Source organism: Diplotaxodon limnothrissa, linkage group LG22, assembly GCF_057381915.1.
Source record: "Diplotaxodon limnothrissa isolate DT_005_m linkage group LG22, D_limnothrissa_male_GT1.1, whole genome shotgun sequence".
Lineage (NCBI taxonomy): Eukaryota > Metazoa > Chordata > Actinopteri > Cichliformes > Cichlidae > Diplotaxodon > Diplotaxodon limnothrissa.
In genome coordinates this window covers 2837076-2855588 of record NC_140616.1, presented here as the reverse complement: position 1 = coordinate 2855588, position 18513 = coordinate 2837076, and the positions used below count along the sequence as shown (strand labels likewise).

Here is an 18513-nt window from a genome sequence, read left to right as displayed (position 1 = left end):
GACACAGAAAAAAATGACGCTGTGTAATTTTATAGTTTGTAGAAATGTTACGTCAGCTGCCACGCCCACTGACGCGATACGTCGTAACAGCCTAGTAACTTCTTTGGTTTTAAAAAAAAAAAAAAAAAGAAGAAGTCAAGTGGCACTTTCACAGCACTGACAAACTGACATTTAGAGATGCCTTCACTGGTTTTATGACAGCGGACAGCGCCGGGTCTGATGGGGGGCGTGAAGTTTACCGGCTGCCGGCTGTAACCCGGAGAAGCAACAGGAGGTTGAGGTGGACGAACATGGCGGACAGATGCAGGCTTCCAGCTGCCAAGTAAACGTTGGGCAAAGCGAAACTGAAGACGAAGGACGGCTGCCGGGTGACTCGTCACGTATTTCAGCGTTACATGGATAGCTGGGTCCCAACAGGACTGTAAAAAGCCCTCCGCTAAAGCCGTATGGCGTCCACCCAAGCCCGGATAGGCCAGCAGGCCTTGGTGGTGCTGGATGTGGCTCTGCGAGTTCCATGTATTTTTATTATCGACGCCATTTTTAACTCTTACTACGACCCTGGCTCGGGCTGGGCCGGGGCGACGGGGAAGGTGTTTGTCAGAGTCATGGGTAAGTATTTTTAACATGAAGGAGCGCTTAAGTTTCCCTCAACAACAACGAGCTAGCCGCGTTAGCCGTGACATTAGTCGGCTGTGTGGAGCTGTGTCACCTGTCAGACAGGCTAAAGCCGATTAAGCGACCAGCAATAACATTTACACAGGGCAGATCCATCTGACACGCTGCTTAACTGCTTCACCTCGACCCTAATTTACTCTGCTTTGGCGCCATCAGCTCGCAAGCTAACTAGCTGGCTAACGTCAAGGTGTGTTGTCACAAGTGTGATTTGTGGTGTCACGGATGGCCTCAGAGGCACCTTGGACCCAGATGGATCATATTCAGGTCCTTCTTCCTGACAAAGCTCGCTTCTTCTCCTCTAACTGTACCCAGAGAGCTGCTCTCTGGTCTGAACTCTGTACCTGTGACTTTATATCAACGTGTGTTGACCTGGTGTCCCACTTTATGCACATCATTTGTATGTCTTGGCACGTGTCATATTTTCGGACAGGGGAATTACATTCTGGACTAGTGTTGTGTAATAACCAGAGCTGCTACTAACAAAAATCTGTTTCACTTTTTATTTATTGATAGAATAAGTCTGTAGCCTGACTAACTTTGAGTTTCCTCTACACACCGTAATTCATAACAGCTCCTCGTTTTCATCACTGTGACAGAGTAAAGCTTCTCTGTGTTGAGTCAACAAACAGGTTATGTACCTCAGTTTTCCAGTTTGCAGACCTTTGAGCAGCTCGGGCCATCTGAAAGTGTTAGCCAAGAGCTCTGGGTTTGGATGGACAGGGAGTGAGAGTAGCTGTTGGGTTTGCTTCTGTAGCCGTGTTTCTTTATGTTTAGTACAGGAACAGAGACTCCATAGTGCCAGATGTTTGAACAACTTTATATTAAAGCAGTAAGGCTCAGGTTGGTTGAGGTCCTCTACAGTATGTACGATCAGTTTATCATAGTGTTATCAAATGCACACGTAGCATTACATGGACTGTGAAAGGCATTTCTTTGTTTGTTTTTGTTCTTATTTGTTTTTCTATTTTTGTTATATTATGTATGTTGCTTGTTCAGCCTTTTACTTATCAGGATTACTCAACTCTATGCTGATTATTTTGCTCCAAAATTCTTTAATGTGCTGCATCTGTTGTTTTCTCACAAAGATTGATCTAAATACTCACTATAATCAGACAAACTTGGAAGCTACAGTTAGCTGACATTTGACATTTGTTCAGTTTGCAGTGAGAAATATTTGCCTTTCCTGTCTTTCTGACTGCTTCTCCGGTGTGTTCCAGGTGTCCTCATCTCCACTGTGGTGCTGCTGCTTTCTCAGAAAGCCTTGTTTAAGTTCTACACTCTATTCTTTGCTGTCCTCCTTGGCATGGCAGCAGTCCTCATAAACTACTACGCCACCTCCCACATGGACTTCTACAACGCCTACTACAAAGCAGCGTTGGGCTTCAGGTTGCTGCCTAGAAACGGGCCGACGCTGTGGCTGGGCATGGCCGCCGTCCAGCTCGTCTTTGGGATTGGCTATGTGTTCTTGCTTAACCTCCAGTCGGTGTTTGCTGCGCTGGTGGTCCTGGACATCATGATTCCTCTGTGGGGGCTGATGATTGAACTTCCTGCAGATGTCAGGCATCTGGTGGCAATGTTCTCGGGCCTGGTGCTGGCTCTCAGCACAGCCGTTTGCCTCGCCACGAGGCTCAAATGGTTCTACTATTCATGCCGGTACGTCTACCTGCTCGTACGGCACATGTACAGGATCTACGGACTCCAGCTGCTGCTGGAAGACACGTGGAAGAGGATCAGGTTCCCTGATGTGCTTCGAGTGTTCTGGCTGACCCGGGTAACAGTCCAGGCACTGATACTGGTTTACGTGGTGCAGGTGGTGGGGAGAGAGAGCGGAGATGCCACAGGTGGAGCTGCAGATGGGAGCTCTGATGCACAGGTAATTGCTTTTTAGATAAAAAAACTTCACTTCCAGGACATGTTTGCTATATGATGGTCACTTCATAAGCAAGGTAAGCTAACAAGCTGTTAGCCACAATGAATTGATATTTGGTTAATGACCTTATTCAGAGTCTTTGACATATCATAATGTTTACAAAAGTCATATATTTGTTTGGGGAAAGAAGTTTTCCTTTTGCAGCCCCAGGCGCCCCTGTTGGATTTCTGTAATTATATCTAAAAATTAGCTCCTGTGTTTTTAAAAATATCTCTGAAAGCCTAAAATGTATGTAGGTGACCTCTACAGGTTTCCTGTGTACTGTAGCCAAGTAAAGTCCAGCCGGCTCATTAGCTCTTTGCAGTGTTTTACAGATATATTAATGCACAAATTTCAATGTGAAATATTCTTTTAATAATTTATAAACAGTGTCTGATGTCTGAGGAGCAGTTAAAAATGATGCACACTACATAACAAGTAGGGCTGCAACGATACACAAAAGTCACGGTTCGATATTTTTTCGATACAAAAATGTTCATGCTTTTTTAATTTGTCATTTATTAAAATTATAAATATATATTTTAACTCAAAAGTACAGTTTTTAAATTTAATGTTGCTGAAACAACAAAGTAATAAAAAAATTAATCTATCTGATGGAGAAATCACTCATCTTTGGAAAAGAGTTTATTACAGAGAAATGGCTCTTTCCAAAATAAAAGCTATACTAGACGCTTCTTCTGGGCTATATTCTCAGCAGCATATTAAACATATCAGGTCCCCATAAGGAGAATCCTGTGCTAACGGCTGTCTAAATGACTCGGGTAAAGTTTGTAGCATGCGTGCTTGTTGTTTTTGTCTGCTTCCACTTGTCTTTGCACGAGGATGATGTCTGCGTAAATGTGCAGTCATATTCGTTGTGTTCCCACTAGTGCTGTCAGCATTAATCTGAAATGACGTTAACGCCACAACACGGCAAATCTCCGTTAACGAGCTACCGCGGATCGCCCCGTGCGTGGGGCTGGACGACGTCAACACGTTCACGAGCAAACTGCGCTAACGCAGTAGTTCCCACCAATGTAATTGAGCATTGCGTGGGACATCCAACATACTGTTTTACTTTAGTCCATGACGCGCTTACCTTCAGAGTCATACTTCATATGAAGACCAAAATGGTTCCAAAGGCCAGATCTGAATGAGGGTGGGGGAGGTTCAATTTGCCATGTTGCAACGAGAGCTTAACTTCTGTCTTGCTAGCTTGTAGGGGTGGGCGATATAAACGATATACAATAGAAACAATATAAATTTGGCCAACGATAGAGATTTTGACTATATCCCTCTATTGCGATAGCGCATGTTGATGATGTCATCAAGCTGCTCCTGTTTTGGTCGAAAGCATCGCAGCGGCTAAAACCATTATCATCTGCAAATTATGACGGGCGACAGTCACAGCAAAGAGATGAAGCACTTTTCAAATAAGGGGAAAGCCAAAAACTGCGCTTCCTCCACTTCCGTAACATTGATTCATTAATGTTGAATTCTCCCGCAGCTGTTCTATTCCCATGTTGTTGCAGTATATTAATAACTAACCTTGTATTGTGGATGAATAATCTCAGTTGTTCCCCTGACTGATGTTTGGCCCGTGTATAGCATCCTGCTATGCAATTGCATTTGTCCCTGACCACCAGAATCCCTGAAGTTAACTTTTAATGAGTGGAAAACAGTTTGCGTTCATCCTCCAGCTTCACTGTGCTAATGTTATGCTAACATAGCTGTTTCGCTAGCAATCACGTAGCACAACATGTTTAGGTGGAATCTAGCGAGCTAACGAGCTAACTTCCTGTTAACTTCTAACTCCGTTAAATGTAATAAATTCTGTTTTCATGGATGTTAAACTTAATTGTTACACCTGGTAAAGCAACAACGCTGATGATTTAATTAAAGACGAAAGAATTTAGACAGTTTTTAACTCTCAGTATTCGTTTGACTTTGGGAGCTGAAGAGGCGGAGTTTTGGACCCAGATTACTCCGCGAAGCTCCTCACTACGGCAGCCGTAATGCTCTGAGAATCCATCAAGCAGTGCGGCTTACCAAAGTTGTACTAAAACATTTTTTAACAGATTTCTGCCCAAATCGGTTCGAGGTCAGTAAGCACAACCAGAATTCATACATAAGGCACACTCGATTTTTGAGAAAATTAAAGGATTTTAAGTGTGCCTTATAGTGTGGAAAATACGTTATACAGAAGAAAAGAATATATCGTGATATATATCGTTACCGCACATGCATCAAATTATATCGCGATATGAATTTTAGGCCATATCGCCCAGCCCTACTAGCTTGCCCTGCGCTCAGTGAATCTGCGTTCGACTATTCTGCCTAGGCTGCACTGTCGAGCGCAGATCCACTGAGCGCTCAACACAGACAGCATCGTCAGAAGAAAAGTTGATAAACTAAATTGAAAATTTTGTATTGTTCGATACATATGCGTACCGAACCGAAAGCACTGTATCGAACGGTTCAATATCGATACGAGTATCGTTGCACCCCTAATAACAAGGTCATAATTCTTTAACAACCTCCTTTCTACTGAAGCTGCTTCTTTGTGTTCTGTGTTGCTGTTAATAATAAAGTCTCACCTAAAAAGACTGCAGAGTCTGAACTGAAGCTAAAAGGGATTATGAGTAAAGGTGACGCGCGTACCTGTGTGACTGCACCGTTTTCAGGGTTACCTGCTGAGCTGGGATGTGTTCTGGGATCTCACGAGTAACCTGATCATCTCCGGCTGCGACTCCACGCTCACTGTGCTGGGGATGAGTGCTGTTATCTCCTCTGTTGCACATTACCTGGGTCTCAGCATCCTGGCTTTCATAGGTATGACTGAGATTGTTAGTTGGAGTGCTAGCAGGTGTAAAAGCCTTCCTGATTTGCCCTTCATGTAATTGTTTGGATGCTTCTGGAGTTGAGCGCTTTCTTAATTTGAACCTTCAGGTTCGACTGAGGAGGAGGACAAGCGGTTGGGCTTTGTGGCTCCTGTCCTGTTTTTCATCCTGGCTCTTCAGACTGGCCTCAGCAGCCTGGAACCTGAGGAACGTCTGGTACGTTTCGGATTCGTGCTTCCAATTTACACCATCAAAGCAGCCGGCAAACTGTTTTTCTCTCATTTCTTTTGGTGTTTTAGCCCGGGGGTGGGCAACTCCAGGCCTCGAGGGCCGGTGTCCTGCAGGTTTTAGATCTCACCCTGGGTCAACATACCTGAATCACATGATTTGTTCGTTACCAAGCCTCTGGAGAACTTCAGGACATGTTGAGGTCATTTAACCATTTGAATCAGCTGTGTCGGATCAAGGACGCATCTAAAACCTGCAGGATACCGGCCCCTGAGGCCTGGAGTTGCCCACCCCTGTTTTAGTCTCTTTGTGAATTGTTATGTTGCCCTCTAAACTACCAAAACATGTTTAATCATTTATACTATAAATGACATTTGCACACAGTAGCAGAGTTCACTGTTCTTCTTGTAATCCTGTATTCCCGTGGTTATAACAGAACAACTTCGTACACGTAACTTAGTCTTCGTTTTGATCCACAGGTCCGCCTAAGCCGGAACATGTGCCTTCTGCTGACCGCCATCCTGCACTTCATTCACGGCATGACTGACCCCGTCCTCATGTCTCTCAGCGCTTCCCATGTCTCCTCTTTTCGGCGGCATTTCCCCGTCCTGCTGGTGTCCCTGGCGCTCTTTGTACTCCCCGTGGTGCTCAGCTACGCCCTCTGGCATCACTACGTCCTCAACACCTGGCTCTTTGCCGTCACGGCCTTCTGTGTTGAGCTCTGCCTCAAGGTGAGCGCAAACAATTTATCTTTGACTGGAATTGATGACGTCCAACGTCTCCCCACCGTTTTCAGTCTGAGATTTTTGTGTGTTGTGTTAGTCAAGAGATCAAGAGTAATCAAACTTGTGACTTAAATAATCAAATGTGTAACAATAATGACCTGATTGATGTGCATATAAGAGCATGATTTAGCCCTACAAAGGAGTCAGTAAGGATTCTGTTGTCTGTTTGTCAACGTGGGATTGAGTGGAGACTGATAGTATTCTGCTTATTGAGTTTATAGTCTGTGCCTACAGTTAATTAGTATTTATGTTCAATTACACTTATGGCTTCCAGCATTTATGAAAACAAGAAATAATCAGGATTAAATGATTACTTGTCTGGATTCCTTTTCACAGTTATGCTCTCGCTTTGTGTTTTGTGCTAAATCCAACGCACCACTTTTCCTTTGCAGCACGTCTCTAAAAACCCAAACTCACTCCTCGACAGGCGAGGGGAGAGCTGAGGTGAGGGCCAGGCTTTGTCAGCAACAACAGTAAAACTGAGTCAGAGAGGTGGACAAGGAACCACAGATACTGTTTGTAAATTCTTAAGTGTTGTGAGTTTGCATATAAAGTACTTGTAAGTTAGTGTTTCTACTGCTTAGAGACAAATGTAACTATAAGAACATGGAACCAGGCTCCTACATTAGATATTCTGGGCATGCTCACTTGACTAAAATTAGCCTGGGGACCCGCTGAGGAATGGCGAGTTTGTGGGTGTCGAATCCAAACTGTTCTGAAGGAGAGCGGCGACACATTTTTAGACTGTTTACTTCAAGCTTAGGGTCCAAAAACATTCCAGCTGTCACCAGAGGTCAGCTTCAGCTCCGTGTCACAGAGGATGTATGGCTGTTGCATTTTTACGTTTGTGAATGTTCATTATTCAGGGAGTAAACTTTAAAGAACAACAATCTAAGTAAAGATGTACAAACTTCAACTAAAACATGAATTGTGAGTTCAGGCGATCAACAGCATGCAGGATATTTTTGTTCTTTCTCAAATTAACTTGGAGCATGCAGTGAAGCATGAACACACACACACACACAGAGAAGAATTTAAAGGAGAGTTTGTCAAACTTCCCGTTGGCGTGCTCGCTCCCTGTCAGGAGCTGAAACCGTTCACTCGTCTGCTTTGATCTCTGCTGATTAAATTCAGCTCTCGTTTCTGCTTCCTGCTCTCCAGGTGGTTGTGTCTTTGACCGTCTACGGCCTCTTCATGGTTGACGGATTCTCCAATGTCCTGTGGGAGAAGCTGGATGACTACGTCTACTACGTGCGCTCCACGGGCAACATCATCGAGTTCCTGTTCGGCGTCATCATGTTCGGAAATGGCGCCTACACCATGATGTTCGAGACGGGCAGCAAGATCCGTGCCTGCATGATGTGCCTGCACGCTTACTTTAACATCTACCTGCAGGCCAAGAACGGCTGGAAAACGTTCATCAACCGCCGCACTGCCGTCAAGAAGATCAACTCCCTGCCGGAGGTGCGCGGTGACCAGCTGAGGAACATCGAGGACGTGTGCGCAATCTGTTATCAGGAGTTCGCCACCTCAGCCCGCCTCACGCCCTGCCACCACTACTTCCATGCACTGTGCCTGAGGAAGTGGCTCTACATCCAGGACACGTGCCCCATGTGCCACCAGAAAGTTTACGTTGAGGAGGAGAGTAGAGACAGAGCCGCCTTTTCCAATAACAACGGGGGCTACGCTCCGCAGCAGGATGCCGCCGCTGCGGGCCCACCGGCACCGGGGGATAATCAGCGAGGACAGCCGGCTGCAGAACTGCAGGCCAACGGAGTGGCAGTTGGCGCGCAGGCCGCAGGAGGAGCGGCGGCGCTGGACCACGATCTGCTGGAGGACAATGACAGCATAGAGTATGATGAAGACGAGTGGGGGACTCAGAACGGCAGCGCGCTGGTAGAAGAAGACTATATCAATGATGACACAGACTCCACAGAGGACTGACGACAGAAGAGCTATAGATAAATAAACGTATATCTTTATTATATTTAAGTTAAGAAATGATAAAAGACATCTTAAGCATCTTAATTTGCTCTTGAAAAATGTCAGGGATGTCTTTCTCTTGTTAGTTTCTTTACGTTTTTGAGTTTTACTCTACAAGGGCTCGTGGAAAGAGTAACTGCTGCTCTCGTTCTGTGTGTGTGTGTGTGTGTGTGTGTGTGTGTGTGTGTGTGCGCATGTTGAAGCTGTATGACAGACCAAAAAACTCCCAACTACTCTTTTTATTCGACAGTATCTCCGGAGTATCGAGATCCTGATAGAAATCTTGCTATGTGGGCACAGCTGACTTTGCACAGTTTATTCCCTGATGCCAATCAGAACGTTTATAATAAAAATAAATCTGAGACTATCTGCAGCAGCAGATTCTGCCTTGTTGGAGATGGTGGTAGAAGTGTTTTGTTCCAAATGGAGAAAAGAAACAAAGCTGCACGTTATTTTCTTTCTTTAGACTTTGTCACTTATGAGCATAAAAACTTATCTGGTTTGAAATTTAGCTGAGCTCCTCCTTCGGGATCCTTGTTTTGTGCACCTCTAGAAAGCTTTCAGATTGTCTGTTTTTTGTTTTTCATTGCTATCTGGTCTCTCCTGTTCTGACCACTCTGGGTTGCCTGTTGCATTTCCTCCAGTTTGTCAAAACCATGACTTAAATTTCATTTTAAGGAAGGGAGGGGAGAGCTGAGCTGGAGGCTTTTAGATTTACCAGTCCATGATGCTACAACCCTCACCCTGTGGCCATGACCAAAACAGGAAGGTCAAGAATACACGTGCCTCTCTTACATTTGTAGTGGGTAGGCTGGCTGGGCTTAGCCTTATGTGTGATTCATGTATTCTGTTGGCAGCAGAAGCCGTCACAGATAGGAGGAAATGGCAGTGCTGAGCAGCCAGTCCCTGTCATTGTGAGCTGCGTTGATGTATTTCTAGGGAGGTGCATGTCAGGTTATGGCACAGGGTCTCAAAACCTTTTGAGTTTCTTATCTTAAGTGAAGCGCATGCATCTGTATTTAATCTAAGTTGTAACTGCAGAGTAAAGCCGCTGCTCGTTCATCTCAGGCTGAGGCAGCTGAGGTGGTTCAGGCGTCTGGTCAGAATGCCTCCTGGACTCCTCCCTTCAGAGGTTTTTCAGACACGCCCAGGTACGAGGACCCATTACAGCAGACCTATAAACAGAATTGTAAAGTGTTTCTGGTGAGGAGGATGTCTGCTTAGCCGGCTCCTACCACAACCCTCCTTCAGATAACGGTTGGACTGATGTCATGGAAAAAGTTACAGGGAGGCTAATCTGGCTAGTAGGGTGGGCGGTGGATGATGACGTTTTAGTGAAGGTGGTTTGTGCCACGGACTCTCACGGCATTACAGGAGAGCTTTGCATAGACAGGCGGTTTGACCTTGGTGGACAAATCCACCACCAGCACCGATCAGTAGTCCAAAACAATGAGGCTACTGGATCTGATGTGCTGCTTCAGAGACCTCATCCACACTGATGGTTCATAGTGTGAAAGTTGTCCGTTTGAAAATGGAGTTTTCTCTCTGCACTAGTTAAAGGTTCGTGGTTAAAATAGAGAAACTGTAAAAGGTCTGAAAGTACAAACCATGCCGAGTGGATCAGAGGTGCACGGGGGGGCGTAAGTGGGGAGCCTGCTGAAATTTAAGTTATGGTGGGAGTCTCTGAACATAAATGCACTTAATATGCAGCCCTGATGTGTGTGTGTGTGTGTGTGTGTGTAAAGGTGAGCGTGGTCGTTTGTGTGCCTGCCGACTTGTAATGTGATAAGATGGTGTCTTAATAATTTGGTTCGTGTTCCCTCGTGGTGTGCTGCAGGGAAAGATGCTGGAGTGTTTATTAACGACACAACTGAGGAGCGATTTCAACAGATTTTGAGCTCTAGTCATTCTGCTGGATTTGAGTTTTTAGAAAAGCTGTGAGCACAAACGGTCACGACTGATTCAGCTGTTTTTATTTGAATAGACGATTGATCCCCATCAAAGTTAGCATCTTTCACCTCGGTGACGTTAAATGTGTTTGATTAGTTTCCTGTGTGTTAAAATCTCCGACTTGCAGACTGATCACAGCTCAGGTTTCTGGTGAACTCGCTCAGCTTTTGTTTTTGTCCTTAAATGCAAACCGAGGATTTGTGAATGAAGCAGGAGAGCGAAGCAGTTCCCCATCAGCTCTGCACTGACCAGAGAAAACTGAGAGGTGTCTTTTTTTTTTTTCTTTTTTTTTTTGTAAAGGTGACATCCTACTGTAATCACTGATATACCTCTGTCATTACTTACTACTGGTCTCTTGTGTGACCTTGCTTAGATTTGTGTACGTTATTGTACATTTAATGAAACAAACATGTGCACACGTTTCCCCTTGACGCTACTTTCTACATCATTCTTTTAAGAAATCAGTGTTGACGTTGGCTAAAAGCTTGTTTCAGACCTGGGAGCGGTTAATAAGAGTGTGAAGGTGTGGTGGAAAGCACATCTGAAGAGCTAGAGTCCAAAAATGTATTTGGTGAAATGATTGCCATGTTCAGTAACGGTCATAAAAATATAGGAGGTGCCAGTTGTTTTGCATTTCTTAAGGGAAAAATTTAAAAGAGTTGGATGGAATTTCTGTTCCCACACTGGTGGTTTTATCATTCACTAAATGCACATTTTCTTTCTAATCACTGGTACAGATCCTTGTTGTGTCCGAGCTACAAGGACGGCACTTTTTTTAAAGGCTAAAACTGTGTTAGCAGCCACAGGCTGCAAGGCTGGAAGAAAGAAACTGGAAAAGATCCAGACGTGCAACCTCTGAAGGCAGTGTGCGATCATGTTGTTAAAAATTTGTTTAAAATAAGAAAATGTTTTTATTTTCCTGAGGTTTATACCTGCTGATCTAAAAATTTAAACTACTGGTCCAAAACGAAGCCCCGGCTGACTCGGCTCCCTCAGCGACTACAGAGATCTTTAATGTGAAACTGTATTAAAACTGGCTTTCAGGCACAACTCCACGAGTATTATGATGTGTAGACTTCCACAGCCCAAACGTTTTGAAGGGTTTGACTACAAACTTGTGCTCTGTGCTGTTTTAAAAAAAAAAAAAAAAGCTGCAAGGAATCCATTGAATTCTTGCTCGATAAGAGGATATGACATATGAGGAAGTGTTGGGTCTAATTTGATTAGAAAGCTGTGCTTTTTGTTTCAGTAATGAAGGACTTTGATTATCAGTTTGATTGTTCTGAAAGCTTTTTAAAAGGTGGAAGCTGTTCATTTTGCCTTTCGTTTTAAAAAAGAGATTTATGTAAATAAAATCATCTTTGATATTGCATCTGGACTCATGACGCCTTTAAGTGACTTCTTCATAAACACATTAGAGCATAATCTTTTTTTATTATTATTATATTTTTATTGAAAAAAAAATGACCTGTTACAATAAAGTGCACTGATATTATTTAGTCGGGAAAAAAAAAAGACTTTTCCTTATTCCTTTTGTTTTACATTCAGGTAACAAAAAGTGATCTCGGTGCTTGACAGTGTTTACATAATCCAGCATGTTTAACTTATTTACATAAAGTATATTAGGTACAAATTATGAAGTTGAGGGTCAACCTGACATTGTACAGTACATGGGAGATACACCAATTCAGAGCTGGTCTTACCTAAATTCAGGGCGGATGGGGGAAACAAAGCTAATCCATTTATTCCATATTTTGTAGAATTTGTCTTTTGGAATTTTTAAAAAGAATGTCGACTTTTCCATTTTAAATATTTCAAAAACTACCTTAAACCAATCAAGTGTTGGTGGAGTTGGATTTGACACTTTCTGGTTATTAATTTTTTGCTGGCTGCTAATAGCTCTTGTAAGAGCTTTGTGTCCCCTCCCCGGACCGAGCCAGCAACCAGGCCCAAGTACAAATTTACAAAATTAATATCAAATTTTATCTTAAAGACCTCACACAGAGTCTCATGAATTCCCAGCCAGTAATTATTTAAGTTAGGGCAGTCCCAAAAGATATGGGAATGATGTGCCTCTTCTGATCCACATCTTCTCCAGCATTCTGCTGTCCCATTTTTATATTTAGTTTGATGAGGGCTTTAGAAAAATCGAATAATGATTTCAGATCTTGCTGCAGATTCTCGATTGGATTTAGACACCAGACAGAACCCGGAGTCTTGCCTACGTTGCCTAATAGAGCATAACTTCATTAAATGAAGGACTGTAGAAGTTTAGGTGCAGAGAAGTGTGCCCACATGCAGTTGAGTCATTGGACCACAAGGTGGTGCTGTTATACTATTTGTCCTGAAAACGTTTTTCTTGCACAAAACACGTGTGAGACCACGCAGGTTGGTGGGGTCACAATATGAACCACGAACGTTCCCACCAGTGGATAACGTTTTTGTTTCCACTCACTGAGCAGCCAACCCAAAAATTATTCTTGGCAGCGGTGGGATTCGAACCCACGCCCCCGAAGAGACTGGAGCCTTAATCCAGCGCCTTAGACCGCTCGGCCACGCTACCGATGTGCACACGCAAACACGAGCCCCATCTGAACTGACAGGCTGATGAACCGAAGTATTTATAGATGACTTGGAGGTGAGAAGGTGAGGAACTGGTTTCGTTTTATTATTGTTTTATATGCAATATACTAAGAAATCTATTATATGACGCTGTATTATTTCTGATAAAGCTACGCGTCGTCATATAACTAAGTAAGATTCCCTCCAGCAGCAACATGGAAGTTATTCATGGATCAATAATTCTTCTACTTTCAGCTGCTTTAGGACATCATCTAGGTGGCCCTCCTCTTGTGGCCACCACCTCCAAACCCTGCATCATACACGTCTTACTGTCATCCTGTAAACATCCTCTCCAGGTCGTTTCCAAAGTCGTCTGCAAACATCTCAGACCGCAGAGACTCCTGCCTGAATAGTTTACATTGTTCGTCCGTAAAGACTACCTTCACCTGTCCGCTTCCTCGATATTTTCGCTGATAACAAACTTAGAAACACTCCTGGCTGCTGCACAAGTTTTAATATTACGACAGGAAAAAAAAGTTTTGACCGGATGCCATTATTTTATTTTGAAAGCCACCAGCGGAAGTGTAACTGCGGCTGTCTTGTTCGCCTTTTAGCTTGAACTTCATGTGCCAAACTCCTGACCACCGAGTCATAAAAGATCATGAGACTGCTGTCTCGGCAGACAGCGGGGAAAGAGGACATGTACGGCCGTTTGAAATTTGACCAAAGTTTTACAGAAACTGCTCTTAAAAGCACATTTTATCACCATTAAACACGAGCGAGCGAGAAGGACCGACGGACGGCCAACTTCTCCCCGAGAGACGTGAAAGCGAAGCGAAGAAGGACCCTTCAGAGAAGTACTTTGTGTCTTAAAGACTGGAGGAGTCGCTCTTTTCGGCACCATGTTAAGGATTTGCCTGCAGAGAGCTTTCCGCCCGGCTCTCCGTAAGTTACCGAAGGCGGCGGGGACTGCGCGACACGCTCCGAGCTGCTGGATGGGAACACACGGGAGAAACGAGCCCCTGGAGCCTCTCAACTCCCCCACCAGGGCCAAAGAGTTTATTTACCGCCTTCACCCCAAGGAGAGGACGTGTTTACTACAGGAGCTGCAGATCTTCGAGTCCAAAGCACTCGCACAAGGTAAAGCAACGAGCAGCGTGGGTTAAACGTGGCACATTGAATGAGAGGTCACAGGTTGTCGGTGCAGGCGAGCCCACATTTCCCTCCTGCAGTGTAGACCAGCAATGATACGCTTCTGTACCTCCCCAGGGTCAAACCCAGGTGTAGAACACTGTTGGGTGTTCGGTCAGGGGCCGATTGAGTTCACGATGGGCGGGCTCTTCTATGTTTGAACGCTCCTGGTCATTGGGTGGAGTCTTTGACAGCTTACCCTTAAAGGCACACGCGGACTCACTGTTTCAATACAGTTGAATACACCAGGTGTTGCTAATTAGACGCCTAATTGACGTTTAAAGGCGTCATTAGGGAAAGAAAACAGTAGTAGTGACACCAGTTGGTCACTGTGGGAAGGGCAGCAGTGTGCCAGCATCCATAGCTACTGAACCCTGCTGGGATTTGATGGTTTAAAGGTGGTTAAGACTTGAAACCGTTACATGTACACGTTGCATGTCATTGTGGCAGTTTGAATCTGTGACTGACATCATCAGGGTGTGACGAGACCTGCCAGCTCTGTCCCAGTCTGGGTCAACTGTTTGAGGCAGATAAAAACTGTCATTTCAGGTCTTCAGCTCCAGCCACTCAGTCATTTCTGACTGAAATACTGTAAACAGCCTCATTACCAGCCCCCTCTGTGAGCTCTGCAGTCAGCCTCGCTCATACTTCTCCATCCAGGATCTCAGCCAGGCTTTCTGCCTCTTCAGTACAAATGGCTTTACATATAAACAGTGCGAGCTGCTGGTTGTCTTCCCTGTTTGTTTTGGTACAAAGTCATGTTCTGTCTTTCAGTGTGTTGTCTGGTGCATTGGCTCAGTCACACAGCATATTTTCTTTGTCGCCTGCCAGACTGTGCAGGTTGCTGGAAATCTCCTCACTGGCTGGTCTGTCCAGGCTGTGTAGCCACCTTAAGCTTGAAGACGAGCTGGTTTGGGTGCTCGAGCCAGATGTTGACTGTGTTGAGCCAGCACAGAAAGTGGGATTATATCCAAGTCTAAATTATAAGGAATAAAATCTTTTAAAGACTTTGTAGACCTGATATTTAAATTTTAACAAAGCCCAATAACAGAGGAGGTTTTTTGTGTGGTTTTATTTCTGTTTTACGATGATATGAAAGTGTTTTCTATTTTATATTCTCCAGATTAAAAAAACGAACCACTGTAAAGCAATTTAAAGGCCCACATAAATGCTTAAATAATACCAATATTGATAATAATCCAGGGAAACTGGCAGAATCTTTAAAAGAAAAAAAGATGAACATTTTTTATGATGTCGCTCTTCAGCTGTCGTGTGTTTTGGATGTTTTCCCACCAATGCTGTGTGCAGAAAATGACTCGCATCTTTACAAGGACTCAGAAACGTGAAGCGCAGAGAATCAGACTTACATTCGATGGAGGATGTTACTGATCTCATTACCACACTTGGAGTAATAAGTTTAAAGGAAACTATAACATGAATATAATGTCTGTCACATCCTGTCTGCCTGTATTTTCTCTTCCTGCTGGAGAGTTGATCCCCTGCAGCTCCCGACTGTATTAAGACTTAATGTACCTGAAGTCAAATTATTCCTCAGCAAACTGAGGACCGAAATAATAAAGTGAATTATGCTAACCTAAAACTCACTTTGATCCTTTGTATATAGCTCACACTCTTAACTTAAGTTCAAATTCCAAGCCAACTGCCTCAGAAGATCACAGCGGTGTTCAGAGTTCTCCTGTGGGTTTAACGAGACCTGTGATTGAAGGTTTGAGACATATGGGCAGGTTGTGCCATTTAATGCAAAACGCCTGCTAACTTGTGCAGCAGTCATTGTGATGGTTTGTTTACATGAATGGTGGGATGACGTGTCGTACGGTTCGGTGTAAGAAGGAAACACCGAAGTGCCTTTGCTTTAGTGCAGCCATGCAGATGCTTTCTGTCGCTTCACTCAGTCGGAAACTTTCCGACTGATCCCAAATGCTGTTCCCTCAGCATTTGGGATTTTTGTGTACATTTGGTTTGTATTGAGGTGCTTGGTTTATGTGTCTGCACTTCACTGGTTTTTAGTTTTGTGGGCGTGTCCTCCAGGGTTAAAGGCAGTTGCATTCACCTGGAGATGAGCGTGCAGGTGGGGTGAGGGTTAAACGCTGTCTCGTTCATAGTTTTTGTTTGTGTGGTAGCCCAGAAGTGCATGTGATAGCGTTCTGCGTGTCATCAGTGTCTCCACGCTTCGCCCACTGTGCTTCCCCACTCATGAGTGAGGAGTGAGGACACGTTCAGGATTTGTCAGGTGATGCTGGGTAGGGCTGTTCATATAACGATATATATCGGATGACGATATAAAAACGTCTATCGTTTCATTTTACGCTATCGTTTGTTTCGTGGTGTCGCAAAATAAACTGTTTACGGCAATATGTTTGTATCGTTTTGATGGTGACTGTAGTGGCTATATTCATTTCTTAAAGTTCTCTCTTTCTCTTATATTTAATATAACCACACTACAGACGGACAAGCGCCTGTTTTTATGCGTTGTCCGCTTGTTTATGTTCCACATAAACCTTTCACAATAAAGCTCAAGATCCTGTTGAAACTTTTCAAAATAAACTGAATCACGTGAAAGAGTATGCAGAGTATTTACGGATGAGAAGCCAAACAGAGCCGTCAGGTGCTAAAAAATAAACCTTAGACTCAAACGTTAGAACAGGCTTTTCCCCGCAGCACGCCGTGTAATAAATACAAAGCCTTTTACTGAGTAGTTACTGGCAAGTGAACGCCTTACTCATAAGCTTACAGTGTGTGTGTGTGTGTGTGTGTGTGTGTGTGTGTGTGTGTGTGTGTGTGTGTGTGTGTTGACGTGTCTTCCAGTGTCAGGTTGTACATTTGTTGGGTGTGGACAGCTGGGCGTGCGTGCACATGTGTGTTGTTCTGTGTTTGACTCACGGGGTATTTACTGTTTGCTTGAAAGCAAATAAAGCGTCTCCACGTGAATGAAACCAAAACCACGGTGACTCATCGGAGCACCAAAATAGTCAAATCAGCTGCCCAGTCAGGAAATGTGAGTAATCCCCTCGAGTGTCTGGAAGCACTCTGTAGAAGCCACGGGAGATGCAAATATGGCATCCACTGACCAATACGCCGGACCTGCAGCACCCAGGGTGTGCTCAGTGTGTGGTTAGTGCCTCAAATACCTCGTGGTGCGTTTACAGCCTTCCTGCAGTCAACCGTACCTGTTCTCCCTCATTCTTATTCACAGTCAGATGATGCTGAAATGGTGAAATCCCGACACACTGAGAAGTAAGGCTGGGTCATATCATACCGTTCATGGTAATACTAGTATAATGTTGGGAAACAATAAGAAAATGCTGGAGCCGAACAAAAACTCCCTGATAACGACTGTGTGATGACTATTCTTCCCATCCCATGCAAGGCCACCTGGGTTGGCTGGAAGACTGTTTACTTAGGCTGATAGGGCGAAGGACACTGTCTCAGCTGAACTATGGACACGCACACACATACACTTACACTGATAAGCACTCACATATCCCCCCTCCCCTTCCAACGCCTTCGATGCTTGTTGCCTCCTGGGAACACGAGGCGGGTCTGAGCCCGCGCTGGAGAGTCGGCGCAGTGGCAGGATGGCTGCTGTGTTGCCTGGGATTACTCCTTTTCCCTACCCAACCCTGTTGCTGGTCACGTGCTCCATAATGTTGTGCTGTGGACATTTATGTGCTTTCTGTGCAGAGGAGTTTTTTTGTTTCCTGTTCTCGCCCAGCATGAGTAGAGGTCTCTTTTTTTCCTCTTGTACTTTCCCATTGTAGTGTCCATTTCAGTGTTTTTCTGTAATGCAACCGTTCTCTGACTTGTATCCCCATGTGATGTCTGTGTTGTGTGTGTAAGGTCGGGGGCGGGTTCATTTCACTGCAGTTTACTGCATGTGGCGAATAAAAGTTGATGATGATGATGATGAAATATCGCGATCAAATATGGGTAAAACGCGCATGTGCAGTGCCTTTGTTTACATACGCACATGGCGGTGACGGAGAATGAGAAGAGTGAAAGCGGATCGTTGAATGAAACGGATGAACCAGAACTGGTTTGTAAAAATGCTGCAACTTCATTGCTGTGGAACTGGTTTAGCTTTCGTCCGTCAGATACACAACAAAGCACTATATTTGGTAGAGCATGCTAGCGGGCCGTCGTTATCACCGTATTTTTTGGAAAATACAGCACATTTAAAATCTTATATATCTTATAATCCCGTGTGCCTTATGTATGAATTCTGGTTGTGTTTACTGACCTTAAAACGATTTTATGTACACGGCGCTCGAAAATCTGTCAAATGTTTCAGTACGACTTTGCTAAGCTACGAAGCCGCACCGCCTAATGGATTGTCGGAGCATTACGGCTATCGTAGGCAGGAGCCTCGCGG

General features: G+C 44.3%; 2 protein-coding genes and 1 non-coding gene across 4 annotated transcripts in view; 2 read left to right on the top strand and 1 right to left on the bottom strand.

Annotated features, from left to right (window-relative positions):
* The first annotated feature begins 126 nt into the window (after positions 1 to 126).
* LOC146609137 (E3 ubiquitin-protein ligase RNF139-like) lies at positions 127 to 11667 on the top strand. 2 transcript variants are annotated; one of them, XM_085346385.1, is made up of 7 exons: positions 127 to 375; positions 443 to 609; positions 1893 to 2548; positions 5269 to 5416; positions 5534 to 5640; positions 6132 to 6383; positions 7599 to 11667. In XM_085346385.1, the coding sequence occupies exons 1-7, from the start codon at positions 302 to 304 to the stop codon at positions 8379 to 8381; spliced, it is 2187 nt and encodes a 728-aa protein (XP_085202511.1). In that variant the 5' UTR covers positions 127 to 301; the 3' UTR covers positions 8382 to 11667. The 2 variants fall into 2 exon arrangements, with proteins under 2 accessions (XP_085202511.1, XP_085202512.1); XM_085346386.1 differs by having other exon boundaries at positions 127 to 609.
* A 1184-nt stretch (positions 11668 to 12851) lies between these two features.
* Positions 12852 to 12933, bottom strand: trnal-aag (transfer RNA leucine (anticodon AAG)). Its single transcript has one exon. It is a non-coding gene; the product is annotated as a tRNA-Leu (tRNA).
* Positions 12934 to 13552: 619 nt separating this feature from the next.
* The window catches only part of tmem65 (transmembrane protein 65), a 39207-nt gene continuing 34246 nt past the window's right edge, over positions 13553 to 18513 (top strand). The window contains exon 1 of the mRNA XM_085345977.1: positions 13553 to 14072. Coding sequence (XP_085202103.1) covers positions 13835 to 14072 — 238 coding nt within the window. The 5' untranslated portion in view covers positions 13553 to 13834. The remainder of the gene's footprint in view (positions 14073 to 18513) is intronic.

What these genes read in the sequence shown, in the direction of transcription:
- LOC146609137 (XM_085346385.1), top strand. Translation starts at nt 302, where the DNA reads ATGCAGGCTTCCAGCTGCCAAGTAAACGTTGGGCAAAGCGAAACTGAA. An exon ending in CAGCATCCTGGCTTTCATAG is followed by an intron (nt 5,417 to 5,533) that starts GTATGACTGAGA and finishes TTGAACCTTCAG; the next exon opens with GTTCGACTGAGGAGGAGGAC. An exon ending in TGGAACCTGAGGAACGTCTG is followed by an intron (nt 5,641 to 6,131) that starts GTACGTTTCGGA and finishes TTTGATCCACAG; the next exon opens with GTCCGCCTAAGCCGGAACAT.